Source organism: Ipomoea nil, unplaced genomic scaffold, assembly GCF_001879475.1.
Source record: "Ipomoea nil cultivar Tokyo-kokei standard unplaced genomic scaffold, Asagao_1.1 scaffold0418, whole genome shotgun sequence".
Taxonomy (NCBI): Eukaryota; Viridiplantae; Streptophyta; class Magnoliopsida; order Solanales; family Convolvulaceae; genus Ipomoea; species Ipomoea nil.
The window spans coordinates 1,242,729-1,258,342 of record NW_017616846.1 but is presented as its reverse complement, the minus strand read 5'-3'; the positions used below and the strand labels follow the sequence as shown (position 1 = coordinate 1,258,342).

The 15,614-nt window shown below is 36.6% G+C and overlaps 3 protein-coding genes across 4 annotated transcripts; all 3 read left to right on the top strand.

Annotated features, from left to right (window-relative positions):
• The first annotated feature begins 2,451 nt into the window (after window positions 1-2,451).
• LOC109172627 (UDP-glycosyltransferase 91A1-like) lies at window positions 2,452-4,152 on the top strand. The gene is made up of 2 exons (XM_019321824.1): window positions 2,452-3,411; window positions 3,514-4,152. Exons 1-2 carry the CDS (start codon window positions 2,577-2,579, stop codon window positions 4,113-4,115), a joined length of 1,437 nt encoding a protein of 478 aa, XP_019177369.1. The 5' UTR covers window positions 2,452-2,576; the 3' UTR covers window positions 4,116-4,152.
• A 2,738-nt stretch (window positions 4,153-6,890) lies between these two features.
• LOC109172629 (putative UDP-rhamnose:rhamnosyltransferase 1) lies at window positions 6,891-8,741 on the top strand. 2 transcript variants are annotated; one of them, XM_019321828.1, is made up of 3 exons: window positions 6,908-6,926; window positions 6,967-7,814; window positions 7,908-8,741. In XM_019321828.1, exons 2-3 carry the CDS (start codon window positions 7,016-7,018, stop codon window positions 8,510-8,512), a joined length of 1,404 nt encoding a protein of 467 aa, XP_019177373.1. In that variant the 5' UTR covers window positions 6,908-6,926; window positions 6,967-7,015; the 3' UTR covers window positions 8,513-8,741. The 2 variants fall into 2 exon arrangements, with proteins under 2 accessions (XP_019177372.1, XP_019177373.1); XM_019321827.1 differs by having other exon boundaries at window positions 6,891-7,814.
• A 3,309-nt stretch (window positions 8,742-12,050) lies between these two features.
• LOC109172626 (UDP-glycosyltransferase 91A1-like) lies at window positions 12,051-14,233 on the top strand. Its single transcript, XM_019321823.1, has 2 exons — window positions 12,051-12,983; window positions 13,454-14,233. Exons 1-2 carry the CDS (start codon window positions 12,146-12,148, stop codon window positions 14,056-14,058), a joined length of 1,443 nt encoding a protein of 480 aa, XP_019177368.1. The 5' UTR covers window positions 12,051-12,145; the 3' UTR covers window positions 14,059-14,233.
• Window positions 14,234-15,614: the final 1,381 nt, after the last annotated feature.

Here is a 15,614-nt window from a genome sequence, read left to right as displayed (position 1 = left end):
GTTATATGTATTGAAAAATTGAGTCACATCATAAATGAATCCAAACTGGCTGGAAATTGGAAAGGGATTAGAATCGCCAAAAGTGCACCACTAATCTCCCATCTCTTTTTTTGCAGACGATCTCGTACTTTTTGGTGAAGCATCATTGGAACAAGCACTGGAGATGAAGAGATGTTTGGATTGGTTCTGCTCAACTTCTGGTCAGAAAGTCAGCCTCCAAAAATCCTCTATTTTCTTCTCGAAGAACACACTACCGGCCGTCCAGCAGGAAATTTCAGCGACTATCGGTATCACAGTAGTCACTGATCTAGGGAAGTACCTTGGTCTACCATCAATACATGGAAGACTCAACAAGGAATCCTTTGCGGGATTACTTGACAGAATGCAATCAAGGCTTACTGGGTGGAAATCAAAGACTCTGTCGTTCGCTGGAAGACAAGTCCTCGCACAATCTGTCCTCTCGTCTATCCCGTACTACACGATGCAGACCACCTTAATTCCGGTCGGAGTAATTGAATCCATGGAGAAACTCATAAGAAACTTCCTTTGGGGAAGCAAAACAGGCGAAAGAAAAGTCCATTTAGTCAACTGGGATGTAGTGACCAGCAGCAAATCTGAGGGCGGATTAGGAATACGCAAGCTAGAACCAATGAACCGGGCTTTTTTAGCTAAATTGGGTTGGAAAATTCTGCATAATGCTGACTGCCTATGGATCAAACTGTTCCAGGCAAAGTATACAATTTCCTCTCCAAATCCCATAGAATGGAGCGCAAAGCCCAACAGCTCCAACACCTGGAGAGGCATTCTCAAAGCTCGCACACTGCTACAGGAGGGCCTTCGAAGAAATGTAAGGAATGGTAGGGGATCATTGTTCTGGCAAGACACATGGATTGAAGACAACCCTTTGAAGTCTAGGTCCCTTTGTGTTTTGACGGAATCTGAGCTGAAAAGAACGGTAGCAAGCTACCGGCTTCCGGACAAGGGTTGGGCATGGGAAGAGCTGCAACATGCTCTCCCTGAGGAAACATTAGAGAAACTAGCAGCATTTATCATCTTAGACGATCCCGAGGCCATAGATGGGCTGCGCTGGTCGAAAGGAACATCTGGAGAATTTACGGTAAGTTCCGCCTACGAAATTGCTCGGGGCACACAATCCCCAACCGAACCAGCAAAGTGGAACAGTATATGGAAACTCAAAGTTCCCAATCGCATCCGCTCATTCCTTTGGCTTGTTGCCCATGAAAGGATCATGACAAACAGCAATAGGAAGAGAAGAGGTCTAGCTAACAGTGATGAATGCTAGACCTGCAATGAAATTACTGAAGATGTTGAACATGTCCTACGATCCTGTCCAGTTGCGAAGGAACTTTGGAAAGCAGTACTACCGGAGGAATTTGAAAGGAAAAGCCTACTCCCCTTCCCAGTCTAGCTAAAAGATGGCATCACAAACAAAGGTACGTGCAGAGCCCCAGTCAATACAAGCTCCCTTTTTGCCATCACACTGTGGTGGATTTGGAAATGGCGGAATGAAGCTGTATTCAACAACACTACCAAACCCCTGTGCCTTAAAATATCAAGGGTCAGGGCACAATACGAGGAAGTAACGAAAGCTTTCGAAAGAAGTACGAACTCGTTGATCCCTCTCTCCTCTGCCTCTTGGAAACAACCCAGCTGGGAAAAACCCCAGGAAGGATACACGAAACTAAATGTCGATGGCTCTGTCCAATCTAACTCGAACAAAGCAAGCTGTGGCGGCCTTATCAGAGACAGCTCCGGGAACTGGATTCAAGGCTTTGCGTTCAATATCGGGAGATGCTCCCCTCTCAAAGCAGAGGCTTGGGCGCTACTAAAAGGCATCCAACTCGCCATTCATATGGGGAATAAAAGAATGATCATCGAGAGTGATTCAGCGGAAGCAGTCAAGTATATCCACGAGGGGGGACCTCCTCGCATTGTGGCGCACAACCTTTTGGAAGCCTGCAGAACAGAACTGAACAGACTCGAGAATTGGCAGATGAGAACAATACCCAGAGAGCAGAATCACACGGCAGACAGAGTTGCCTTCTTTTCCAGGAACTTCCCGCCGGGCATGCACATGCTGAACCTCCCTCCAGATGAGATTTTAAATTGTATAGAAGATGATAAAGTAGGAATGCCATCTTGGCGATACATGTACAGTGGTCCGTAATTTTGAACCTGGGTCTCCCCCTTCTTTTAAATAAAAAAAAAAAAAAAAGTATAGAATTTTAAAATACAAAACACAAAAACTTACAACACAACACATATACATATGCTTTAAAATATTTTTAAAAATATATAGCTTAATAACCAAACGTTCGCTATCAAAAGTAAATGGAAAATGACCTTCGTACCTAGTCCACAGTACAAGGATTGTCTATATACTTGTCTAAATCGTGTTATAGATAAATATATAAACTTAAGGTGCCACTCAACACCTTGTAGTGAAGATTCCACCTAGAGTAAATTAAAAGGATAGTGAGAAGTGAGAATCACAAAAAGGTTGTAACTTTGCATTTTCCTAAGATTTACTCCGTATTTCTTAACAGTTCTCAGCCATGGCGAGTGAGAATAGTGCACTTCACATCGTGATGCTCCCATGGTTAGCCTTCGGACACATTATTCCATTCTTGGAGCTAGCTAAGCTCTTAGCTGAGAGAGGCAACAAGATTTCCTTTGTGTCCACTCCCAGAAATATCCAGCGTCTCCCCAAATTGCACCCACACCTCGTACCCAACATAGATCTCATCGGATTACCTTTGCCGCAAGTCGAAAATCTCCCAGAAGATGCAGACTCCACCTTGGACTTACCTTATGACAAGGTGAGGTACCTCAAGATTGCCTTCGATGAGCTCCAAGACTCCATGGCTGCTTTTCTGCAAACACTTTCCCCAGATTGGGTAATTCACGATTTCGCTTCGTTTCGGTTAGTTCCTATCATGGAAAAGCTGAACATCCCCAACGTGCATTTCAGCATATTTTCAGCTTCCTGCCTTAACATCATCATAGGCCCTCCATCGGCAATTATCGACGGTGTAGATTATCGAGTCGAGGCAAAGCATTTGATGTCCAAACCCAAGTGGGTTCCGTTTGAGACCACGATCATGCCTCGTTATTTCGAGATAGAGCGAATGTTCCACGACCTTTTTATCGATGGTGGCAACGTTTCGGACGTTTATCGCGCCGCTGTTACCGTGAAAGGCGCCAGTGCTGTGTTTGTGAGGAGCTGTTACAAACTCGAGCCGGAGTGGCTGCAATTAGCAGAAGAGGTTGTCGGAAAACCCACCATCCCGGTTGGGTTACTGCCCACCACTGCTTATGATGATGAGGAAGACGATGACAAGAAAGCAGCTTGGCTTGAAATCAAGGAATGGCTAGACAAGCAAGAAAAAGGTTTGATTTTAATTTGGAAATTTAATTAAATTGAGATTTTCTTTACATAATTTGGTTATTTGGTTATACGATACATATTTATTCTGTGCTGGGTGGTCTCAGGTTCAGTAGTGTACGTAGCTTTTGGGAGCGAAACAAAGCCCAATCAGGAAGAAGTGGTAGAGATAGCTCTGGGGTTAGAGCTTTCCCAGCTACCATTCTTCTGGGTTTACAGGAAACAACGCGGCTCCGCGGATGCGGAAGTGACGAAGCTGCCAGAAGGGTTCGAAGAGAGGACGAGAGGGCGCGGGGTGATATGTACAAGCTGGGCACCTCAGCTGAAGATACTGAGTCACGACTCGGTGGGAGGGTTCTTGACTCACTCAGGATGGAGCTCGGTGGTGGAGGCCGTGAAATTTGAGAAAAAGCTGATTTTGCTTCCTTTCTTGGCGGACCAGGGGATTATTGCCAGGCTGCTGGTGGAGAAGGAAATGGGGTATGCAATAGCGAGAGATGAGAATGATGGATCGTTTTCTAGAGACTCGGTGGCTGAGTCACTGAGAGTGGTAATGGTGGAGGAGCATGGAAATGTATTCGCAGAAAAGGTGAAGAAGATGAAGGCCAAATTGTTTGACAAGGAGAGACAAGATAATTACGTTAATAAGTTGTTGGATTATCTTCATGCACCGACCATGTATCAGCCAAGTGGTTCCAACAAAAATTAAGTACAGTACGTACGTGTTCAATGTTCTGGTCTATAATCCCTACCAAAAAAAAAAAATGTTCTGGTCTATAATAAATGCATTTAATGTGCATTTTTTTTTTACTGTTTTTTTTTTAAATTTTATTGAAATAATTTTTAGAAATTCCAAATAAAGTTTTTAATTTTTTTTTAACCAAAAAAAGTTAAGATTTATCATTTTCCTCGGAATGAGAGATATTCTGAGTTTGTTTGGTTCTGAATCACGTGTTTGACACATTTTTCAGTCATGTTTCTTCTTTGGAATTATATATGCTTACTAGATTCTACCCATGCAATGCATGAATGAAAATTAAACTATATTATAATTAAATATTGAATTATTAATACACAGAAAACATACATATAATTATTTAATGCGAAATATGAAGTACAAAATGTTTCAAAACAATATTAAACTTACCAAAGTCATAAATATGAGTAGACATGAACATAAATTAAAATAATTATATATATTCTTAGTTAAAATCATCACTTTAAGATCATTTGAGTTGTTAACTCTAGATACAAAGTCACATACAACTGGTCATGTACTAAAATAACATGTTTGTTTCAAAAGTAAACCAACGTTTGTAAGACTTTGTCCTTGGCTCTTATTTATTGTCATTGTATAAGACAACATCCGTTAGAGTTAATTGACTCTTTTGAAACTTAAATGGCAATCAAAGATCCAATAATGTCAATGACAATTTTGGAATTAAAACCCGTGTATCCATACTACTTCCTGACATTACTTTCGCTTCAACAACATGATCTCCCAATTTAGTAATGACCAATCTCATACTGCATTGCACAAACCAAGAGTATGGATAATGTTCCGCTAAAGCATAACTACATATCCAACTTGCAAGCTAAGACAATGATTTGGAATACCTAAGCATCTCAAAGTGTTGAGAAATTCCGTGGTATGTAAACAAAAAAAAAAAAAAAAAAAAAAAAAAAAAAAACCACCGCTAGCAATTCAACTGCAACTTCACCAAGACTTATGTCATAGACATGTCGTTGTTCATCTGTAAGTTTTCTAACCAAATTATCATGTTCAACCTTAAGAGCATCACAATCATATGACAATTCCTCATACAACAATTGATTTCCATGCAAAGCTGAGCAACTGGTATCTGACTATCTGGTATAGGCATAGAAGGAAAGCAAGACAAACTCTTTAATTTCCCTATGCACTTATAAACTTTTCAATTTCAAGCAAAGCATAATTAGCCTGTTAGCATTAATCCTAAAAATAAAAAGGAAAAAAAAAATCAAAATGATACTTACATACATCTCATAATCCAATATAGCATAATCAAGTAAACAAATTCTATGGATTTACAAATTGTTAAAAACTTTCTTGTACATAACATTTGTCGTTAGTTGAAGAAAATTACTCTCCGTTTTGACCTAAAATAACAATATAAGAGTTTTAGGGTTGATAACTCTAGATAGAGAGAGCCACACAGTTGTCTTGGTACAAAAACATGTTTATTCGAAAGTAATTCAAGATTCGAAAGACTTTAACCTTGACTCTTATTTATTGTCATTACATAACATAACATTAGAGTTAATTACCAATTTGGTCCCTCAACTATGAGTATTTCACCAATTTGGTCATCAACTACCAAAATTCCTCAATTTGGTCCTCAACTATGTCATTTTTACTCGATTTGATCCTCAGTGTAATTTACCAGTCAAACTAAAAGGGCAAATTGGAAATTAAAAAAAAAAAAAAAAAAACCTCTTCTTCTTCCCTAACTCTAATTCATTTGTTTGGTCTAACCCGACTATATATGTGTTTCAAGATGAAGTTTAAGGTGACGGAGGCGCAGCCGGTGGCGGACGTGAAGGAGGCGTTTAAGAAGTATGCGGAGGAAGGGAGCCAGATGAGCTTGGAGCAGCTGTTGCGATTCTTGACAGAGGAGCAGGGATAAAAGGAGGCCACCCTCGCTGAGGCCGAAGCGATCGTCCAGCAGATCCTCCTCAAACGCCACCCCATTTCCAAGTTAACTCGTCGCAATCTCGCTCTGATCTGGATGATTTCCACCATTTCCTCTTCAACGCCGACCTCAACCCCCCATCATTTCAAAGGTACTATATTATTTCTCTTGGGTTGACTGGTTGTAGAATTTGGAGTGCGCAAAGATTGGATCTTTCTCTAAATCTCCTGATAATAATTTTGCACTTTTTTCTTTCCGAAATTTACAATTTTCAAGTATTGACTCTTGAATTAAGTAAATCTGCGGATTCCTAGAACGGGAATTGACAATGAGATAAGATTAGAAATGTTGAACCCAGAGTTCATGATTTGGAGAATATCTAACCCAGGAGATGTGTTTTTATTCACTGCACTCTCTCTTAGTTCGTCTCTTTAAATTACCCAAAATTTTTGTGCTTTCGTTTTCAGATTTTGTCTCTTTGGAATTTCTCCGATTCTTGATATTTGGGAATTTAGGAATTCTAGAATGAGAAGATTTTGTGTGTCTGAAATTAGGCAAAGCATGGAGATGAAAATGGACAACCCAGAAGGGAAATAAAATAATGCAATTACAGTCCTCAATTTTATTGCTTTAAAAACATTGGTTTGACTATAGGACCAAATCAAATAAAAATAACATAATTGAGGATTAAATTGAGAAATTTTAGTGATTGATGACTAAATTGGTGAAATCCTAAACATTGTATATACTTGTCTAAATCGTGTTATAAATAAATAAATAAACTTAAAGGTGCCACTCATGAGTCATGACTCATCACCTTGGGAATTGTAGTGAAGATTCCACCCAGAGTAGATTAAAAGGATAGTGAGCAGTGAGAATTACAAATAGGTATTGACTTTGCATTTTCCTAAGATTTATTTCTTAACAGTTCTCAGCCATGGCGAGTGAGAGAAGTACACTTCACATCGTGATGCTCCCATGGTTAGCCTTTGGACACATTATTCCATACTTGGAGCTGGCTAAACTCTTAGCTGAGAGAGGCAACAAGATTTCCTTTGTGTCCACTCCCAGAAATATCCAGCGCTTACCCAAATTGCACCCACACCTCGTACCCAACATAGATCTCATCGGATTACCTTTGCCGCAAGTCGAAAATCTCCCAGAAGATGCAGAGTCCACCTTTGACTTACCTTATGACAAAGTGAGGTACCTCAAGATTGCCTTCGATGAGCTCCAAGACTCCATGGCTGCTTTTCTGCAAACACTTTCCCCAGATTGGGTAATTCACGATTTCGCTTCGTTTCGGTTAGTTCCTATCATGGAAAAGCTGAGCATCCCCAGCGTGTATTTCAGCATATTTACAGCGTCTACTGTCTCAAACTTCTGCCTTCAGTCGCCGGTTATTGACGGTGAAGATTATCCAGTCGAGCCCAGGTGGGTTCCGTTTGAGACCACAATCATGCCTCGTTATTTCGAGATAAAGCGTGTGTGCATCGACGGCGGCAATGTCTCCGACCTTTATCGCTTAGCTGTTACCGTGAAAGGCGCCAGTGCTATGTTCGTTAGGAGCTGTTACGAACTCGAGCCTGAGTGGCTGCAATTAGCAGAAGATCTTGTTGGAAAACCCACCATCCCGGTTGGGTTGCTGCCCACCACAGCTTATGATGATGAGGAAGACGATGACAAGAAAGCAGCTTGGCTTGATATCAAGGAATGGCTAGACAAGCAAGAAAAAGGTTTGATTTTAATTTGGAAATTTAATTAAATTAAGATTTTCGATCCTTTACATAATTAATTTGGTTATACGATTCTGTACTGTGTGGTCTCAGGTTCAGTAGTGTACGTAGCTTTTGGGAGCGAAACAAAGCCGAATCAGGAACAAGTGGTAGAGATAGCTCTGGGGTTAGAGCTTTCCCAGCTACCATTCTTCTGGGTTTACAGGAATCAACGCGGCTCCGCGGATGCGGAAGTGACGAAGTTGCCAGAAGGGTTCGAAGAGAGGACGAGAGGGCGCGGGGTGATATGTACAAGCTGGGCACCTCAGCTCAAGATACTGAGTCATGACTCGGTGGGAGGGTTCTTGACTCACTCGGGATGGAGCTCGGTGGTGGAGGCCCTGAAATTTGAGAAAAAGCTGATTATGCGCCCTTTCTTGCGGGACCAGGGGATTATTACAAGGCTGCTGGTGGAGAAGGAAATGGGGTATGCAATAGCGAGAGATGAGAATGGTGGATCGTTTTCTAGAGACTCGGTGGCTGACTCACTGAGAGTGGTAATGGTGGAGGAGCATGGAAAGGTTTTCGCAGAAAAGGTGAAGAAGATGAAGGCCAAGTTGTTTGAGAAGGAGAAACAAGATAATTACGTCAATAAGTTGTTGGATTATCTTCATGCTGCATCGACCATTCATCACCCAAGTGGTTCCCACAAAAATTAGGACAGTACGTATGTGTTCAATGTTCCGATCTATATCCAGGACCTTATGGTTCACTGATACCCGGTTACTTCCCTAAGTAGGGGATGATAGGTTCAAATCTGATAATATGTATATGTAGCGTATCCTTCTTCCTTATAATAATTTTTTTTTTTAGAAAATAGTTTATTTTAGAAAACTGTCTTGTGTTTAGTTATTTTTTGTAAAATGAATAAAATGGAATAATTAAATATTTTAATTATTTTATTTTAAGTTACTCGCTTATTTTAAAAATATTATCAAATAAAATATTAATAACTTAAAATAAATTAAAAACTCTTAAATAAGCTCTACCAAACAGAGCACAAATATAATTACTTAAAAAGAAATAATAGAAACACTGAAATTAAGGATTGCGTAATCGTAAAATGATGGGAGATCTATTCACACAAAATTATTATCAAACGATAAGGCTAGAAAACAGATATAATAATTTATTATCGACAAAATTAAAAGTGAGAGATCCAATGAGTTTTATGTGGTCCTGAATCACGTGTTAGACACATTTTTCAATCATGTTTCTTCTTTGGATTTATATGTTTATTTTTACTCGGACAATCCTAGGGGTGAGCATAAACCGAAAAATCGACAAAATTGATAATCTGCAAAATCGATTGATAATTTTGATTATCGATCAGTTGTTGGTTATAAAGCTAGAAAAAATTTCAGTTATTCAGTTATTTATCTTATAAAGGTATAATAACTGCGGTCACTGAATAACCGATATTCTTATCCCTTTAAATCTCTCTAACTTTTAAAATTAAATTTCACTTCCACATCACACAATTTACAAATCATTTACTATTTATACTATATCCTACTAATCTAATCTATTTTTAAAAGCATAAAATTTCACAACACAATGCAAGATATAATATAAATTCATAAAATAAGATACACAATATGTTGTGTGTTACACAACTACTAACTTGATTCAGGTACCTTTAAAAAAAAAAAACTTGATTCAGATATAGAATTAATACTTTTAAAGTATAGAATTTTAAAATACAAGACACAAAAGCTTACCACACAAGACACATACATATACATATACTTTATAATATTTTTTAAAAAATATAGCGTAATAACCAAACATTCGCTATCAAAAGTAAATGGAAAATGACCTCGTACCTAGTCCACAGTACAAGGATTGTCTATATACTTGTCTAAATCGTGTTATAAATAAAAGGTTACATCACCGCACACAATGAGGAACCCCCTCACCATCGTTTGTGAGACTTGATCACTAGTTATTCTCTCAATTTTTTACCTCTATGACTAATTGAGCTGCCCAACATTAACAGTTCTTAGCTATGTTTGTAGAAATGTTTAAAATTTTAAAATTACCTAAATTATATTATGTTTAAAAGAATGAAAATACTATTATAAATAGAATTATACAATTTGAATTTAAATTCTAAAATTTTTTAAAAGAATTAAACTCTATCATATATTTATTTAAATTTAAAATTTTAAAGATTGTTCTCAAGATCATTTAAACACGCATTATGAACAGATACTACATTGTAATAGAGCCAGTAACATTCAAAAAATTTAAACACACATTATAAAACAACAAAAAAAAAAAAAAACAAAAAAAAAAAAAACAAAAAACACACACATTATTATAAAACAATTATTTTTACATATATAAATTATAGAATTAATTTCACTTTTGGTCCCACGACTTTTGATATTCTATCACTTTTGGTGCACAACTTTAAAATTTTTTAATTTGGTGCCTAACTTTGTTATTTTTATCAATTTTGGTCCTTTCGGCCAAATTGACAGTGAAATGTTGTTGGATTTTATATTGTTAGGGGTAAAATCGTCATCCCAAGGAAACATCTTCAATATCTAAACAAAATCACCGTAAAATCATATCTATAAGTGTTTGATGATGAGAATAATGGGGAAGATGGGCAGAAACCAGACAGATCTATGGGATTTATAGTTTCGACCATTGGCAAACTCATCTTTTCCTCTTAATATGATTTTTCTTTTGTTTAAATATTGAAGATCTTTCCATGGGATAACGATTTTGCCCCTAAAATATAAAATCTGGAAATATTTTACCGTCAATTTGGCTAGAAGGACCTAAACTGATAAAAATAACAAAGTTAGGCACCAAAATTGAAAAAATGTAAAGTTGTGCACCAAAAGTGATAAGAACTCAAAAATCGTGGGACCAAAAGTGAAATTAATTCTAAATTTTATGTAAAATAATAATCTTTATGCTATTTAAAATAAAAAACTTTTACAAAATATTTACGGAGTACATGTTAAGGTTCAAGTTATAAATTTTGATAAAAGAAATAACTAGACATAATATTTAAATCCAGCCCATTCCAATAATATGTGTACTATTACAATATTAAAATCCAGCCCAATATAAACTATGACCCAAAACCGGTCCAGCCCAACTAACCCAAACCCAACAACCCATCCTATAAATGGCAAATTATGTCGTGTGGACTATAACGAAATACATTTTTAATATACTAAATGTATATTATTTGTATACTAAGTGTACATTATATTGTATAATGTACATTCATTACACAAATAATGTACATCCCCTGAATACAATGTACATTTTTAATATATTAAAAATACATTATTTTTGTACTGAATGTACATTATTTTACAGCATACAAAATATGATCTATACAGTTTGTGTGGACCATGGTCCACACAATAATGATTGCGCATAAATGCTACAACTTACCCGTATGAAACTCTAAATACCCATTATCAATTGTTTCGCAGCTCATTGCGTATCTCTTCCGTCTCCTCCATATTTTTGTAATGTCCAAAAATGCTAAACTAAATATACACCATATGTATTTCTATTAATTTTATAGTAGGTTCATAATGTTATTTCTATTTCTATATGTTAATAAAAACAAAATTTAATGTATATAAATATTAAACTAAAGTAATGACTTTATGTACCTATAAATTTATTTAAAAAATAAAAATAAAAAACTATATCAATATGGATGTCATTTAAAAGATCTTAATTAGAGCTTTTTAATGATATATTTTTTATACATTAGTTTTATTTGTGCAAAAAGATAAACTCAAGTGGAAAAAAAAAATGAAATGAACCTAATTAAATAAGAATTGTTAGGTGCATGTATAATTAATTCTAATATTTAATTTTGATATTTTTATATTTGGAAGGTATGGCGGGGGGGGGGGGGGGGGGGGGGGGGGAGAAGTTCATTGGGTAAAAATGCAAAATCTCTTGTTTATATTGATATAATAAAAGATTTATCGGCTAATCAGCAAAATATATTGTGGAAAATGAACACAAAAAATTAAGACACATACACATATTTTATAATTTTTTTTTTTTTAAAAAAAAAAAAAGAAAAGAAGAAAAGTATCGGAATAACCAAATGTTAGCCATCAAAAGTAATTAAATTGAAAATGACGGCCTACCTAGTCCACAGTACGAGGATTGTCTATATACTTGTAGTGAAGATGTCACCCGGAGTAGATTAAAAGGATACTGAGAAGTGAGAATCACAAAAAGGTTCTGACTTTGAATTTTCTCAAGATTTACTCCTTATTTCTTAATAGTTCTCAGCCATGGCGAATGAGAATAGTGCACTTCACATCGTGATGCTCCCATGGTTAGCCTTCGGACACATTATTCCATACTTGGAGCTAGCTAAGCTCTTAGCTCAGAGAGGCAACAAGATTTCCTTTGTGTCCACTCTCAGAAATATCCAGCGCCTCCCCAAATTGCACCCACACCTCGTACCCAGCATAGATCTCATCGGATTACCTTTGCCGCAAGTCGAAAATCTCCCAGAAGATGCAGAGTCCACCTTGGACTTACCTTATGACAAGGTGAGGTACCTCAAGATTGCCTTCGATGAGCTCCAAGACTCCATGGCTGCTTTTCTGCAAACACTTTCCCCAGATTGGGTAATTCACGATTTCGCTTCGTTTCGGTTAGTTCCTATCATGGAAAAGCTGAGCATCCCCAACGTGTATTTCAGCATATTTTCAGCTTCCTGCCTTAACATCATCATAGGCCCTCCATCGGCAATTATCGACGGTGTAGATTATCGAGTCGAGGCGGCAAAGCATTTGACGTCCAAACCCAAGTGGGTTCCGTTTGAGACCAAGATCATGCCTCGTTATTTCGAGATAGAGCGGATGTTCAACGACCTTTATATCGATGGTGGCAACGTTTCCGACGTTTATCGCGCCGCTGTTACCGTGAAAGGCGCCAGTGCTGTGTTCGTGAGGAGCTGTTACGAACTCGAGCCGGAGTGGCTGCAATTAACAGAAGATGTTTTTGGAAAACCTACCATCCCGGTTGGGTTGCTGCCCACCACAGCTTATGATGATGAGGAAGACGATGACAAGAAAGCAGCTTGGCTTGAAATCAAGGAGTGGCTAGACAAGCAACAAAAAGGTTTAATTTTACATTTTCTTTAATTTTACATAATTTGGTTAGGTTAGATCAAGCTAAGTGCTTTTAGCCACACATCACCTTTATTCTTTACTGGCTTCTGCACATGGTGCTAAATTTGACCCTTACCTGCCTCCGTCCAATAATTTCCTCCTAGCACCAACCAGCCTTAAATACTCCAGCACATACTTAACCTTGTGACTTGACTTTGAGTAGTGAAGGCACGTTAATTTGTATAATATAGAGACTTTCTCGCATGATGTAGTGTAAATCTTGAAAACATTTTCAAAACTCTTTTTCGTTATATATACTTCGTATTAGTTTTGGTTTCGTACCAAAAATTTGGTTGAAATTTAAATTAAAATTTAGTTTGTGTATGGACTTATTCACCACCTACAATTATATTGGGAGAAAATGTGATCCCTCAATTATATTTAATTAATTTGGTTATACTAATACGTGTGTGGTCTCAGGTTCAGTAGTGTACATAGCTTTTGGGAGCGAAACAAAGCCGAATCAGGAAGAAGTGGTAGAGATAGCTCTGGGGTTAGAGCTTTCCCAGCTACCATTCTTCTGGGTTTACAGGAAACAACGCGGCTCCGCGGATGCGGAAGTGACGAAGCTGCCGGAAGGGTTCGAAGAGAGGACGAGAGGGCGCGGGGTGATATGTACAAGCTGGGCACCTCAGCTGAAGATAATGAATCATGACTCGGTTGGAGGGTTCTTAACTCATTCGGGATGGAGCTCGGTGGTGGAGGCCCTGAAATTTGAGAAAAAAATGATTGTGCTCCCTTTCTTGGCGGACCAGGGGATTATTGCCAGGCTGCTAGTGGAGAAGGAAATGGGGTATGCAATAGCGAGAGATGAGAATGATGGATCGTTTTCTAGAGACTCGGTGGCCGAGTCGTTGAGAGTGGTAATGGTGGAGGAGTATGGAAAGGTATTCGCAGAAAAGGTGAAGAAGACGAAGGCAAAGTTGTTCGAGAAGGAGAAACAAGATAATTACATTAATAAGTTGTTGGATTATCTCTATCATGCTCCGACAATGCATCAGCCAAGTGATTCCCACAAAAATTAAGGATTGTAGCGTGTTCAATGTTCTGGTCTGTAATAAATGCATTTAATGTGCTTTTTTACTGCTTTTTTTGTTTTTTGTTTTTTGTTTTTTTTTTTAAATTGTGTATGATGATATGAAATATAACTGTAGTTAATTTATAAATGCCAAATAAAGTGCATTATGCTTTTTAGAAATATAATAATAATTGTATTTGCTCTTAAAATTTACCTTATTCAATTGTCCTACTCGTAAATGTATAAAGAGATTAAAGTATGATTTATGAATTATCTATATTTACATATAATAATTATATAAATTAAGTGCTATTTTAATTTTAGACTACAATTAATGATACTACTTTTCAATCTTTTGCACATTTAATAATTATATATTTAATTCATTAAAAGCAATTTCTTATTGTTTTTTTTTAAGTAATTTCTTATTGTTAGAGAATTATTTTAAACGTAAAAATAAGGGAAAATGACACTTTTTTACCTGAGTTATATGCTTATTGTATATTTTTTTCCCATGAGTTATTCATGTACCCACATTTGCTTATTATTAAAATATTAGTTTATTACTAAATATAATTTAAAATTTATCAAAAGTATCACATTTTTATCATAAATATTATATTTTCTCTCATAAATAACAATTAATCAATTTATTAATAATTAATATTAAACTTTTTTCTCATAAGTAACTATTCAACTCTTAAATCTTACATTTTAATTTAAAAGAAGTATATTTTTTTTCCTTAAAAGTATTACACATTATCATATAAGTAACAAAAAATTTATTCTTGATTAGTATTATATTTTTCAACATAAATATTACATTTCTATTTTGACCAAATCTGTCTTACGAGCAATTATTGTATTATCTTCTTCTTCTTCAACAATAAGCCTGGTAAGTAAATATAATAATTTATGTCCACATGGACAACTTCATTGGTTCATAGGTGATAGTTGTGGATAAAAACACAAGATCAAGGCTTGATAGCCACAGTATAAGAATTATATGCAATATGGTAGGCTAATTGTAGGTGATGATTTTATTGACTACCCTGTAGTGAGGTAGCATAGGTATGAAATGATTATAAGAAAAAATTGAATTAACAAATGAAAATAAAGGAAAGAGGGAAGATTGGCTTACTTAGATGAGGCATTGATTCTTACTTGGAGGGTTAGAGTCTTTTATATAGGTGTAGAACCTTATTCTTGAGGATATAATATTCTCTAATAACACTTGATCTTTCTGGAATATAATATTTTTTTAAAGGACACTCAATTTTTTAAGAATATAATATTCTTCAAGTGACACTTGACACTTGGAAATATAATATTCTTCAACACTTGACTTTTCAAAACTATATATAATATTCTCTCAAGGGACACTTGACCTTTTAGGAATATAATATTACATCAATAATTCACTCGTTGTTCCTACGAACAGTCCTTGGGCGTATTTATCCATCAGTAGGCATCAGACATGGGTTCTTCCACCTAATGAGTTGTTGAATCACCGGGATTTACCTCTCCACTATCTTGTGGGGCCCTAAAAAATATGGAAATTTT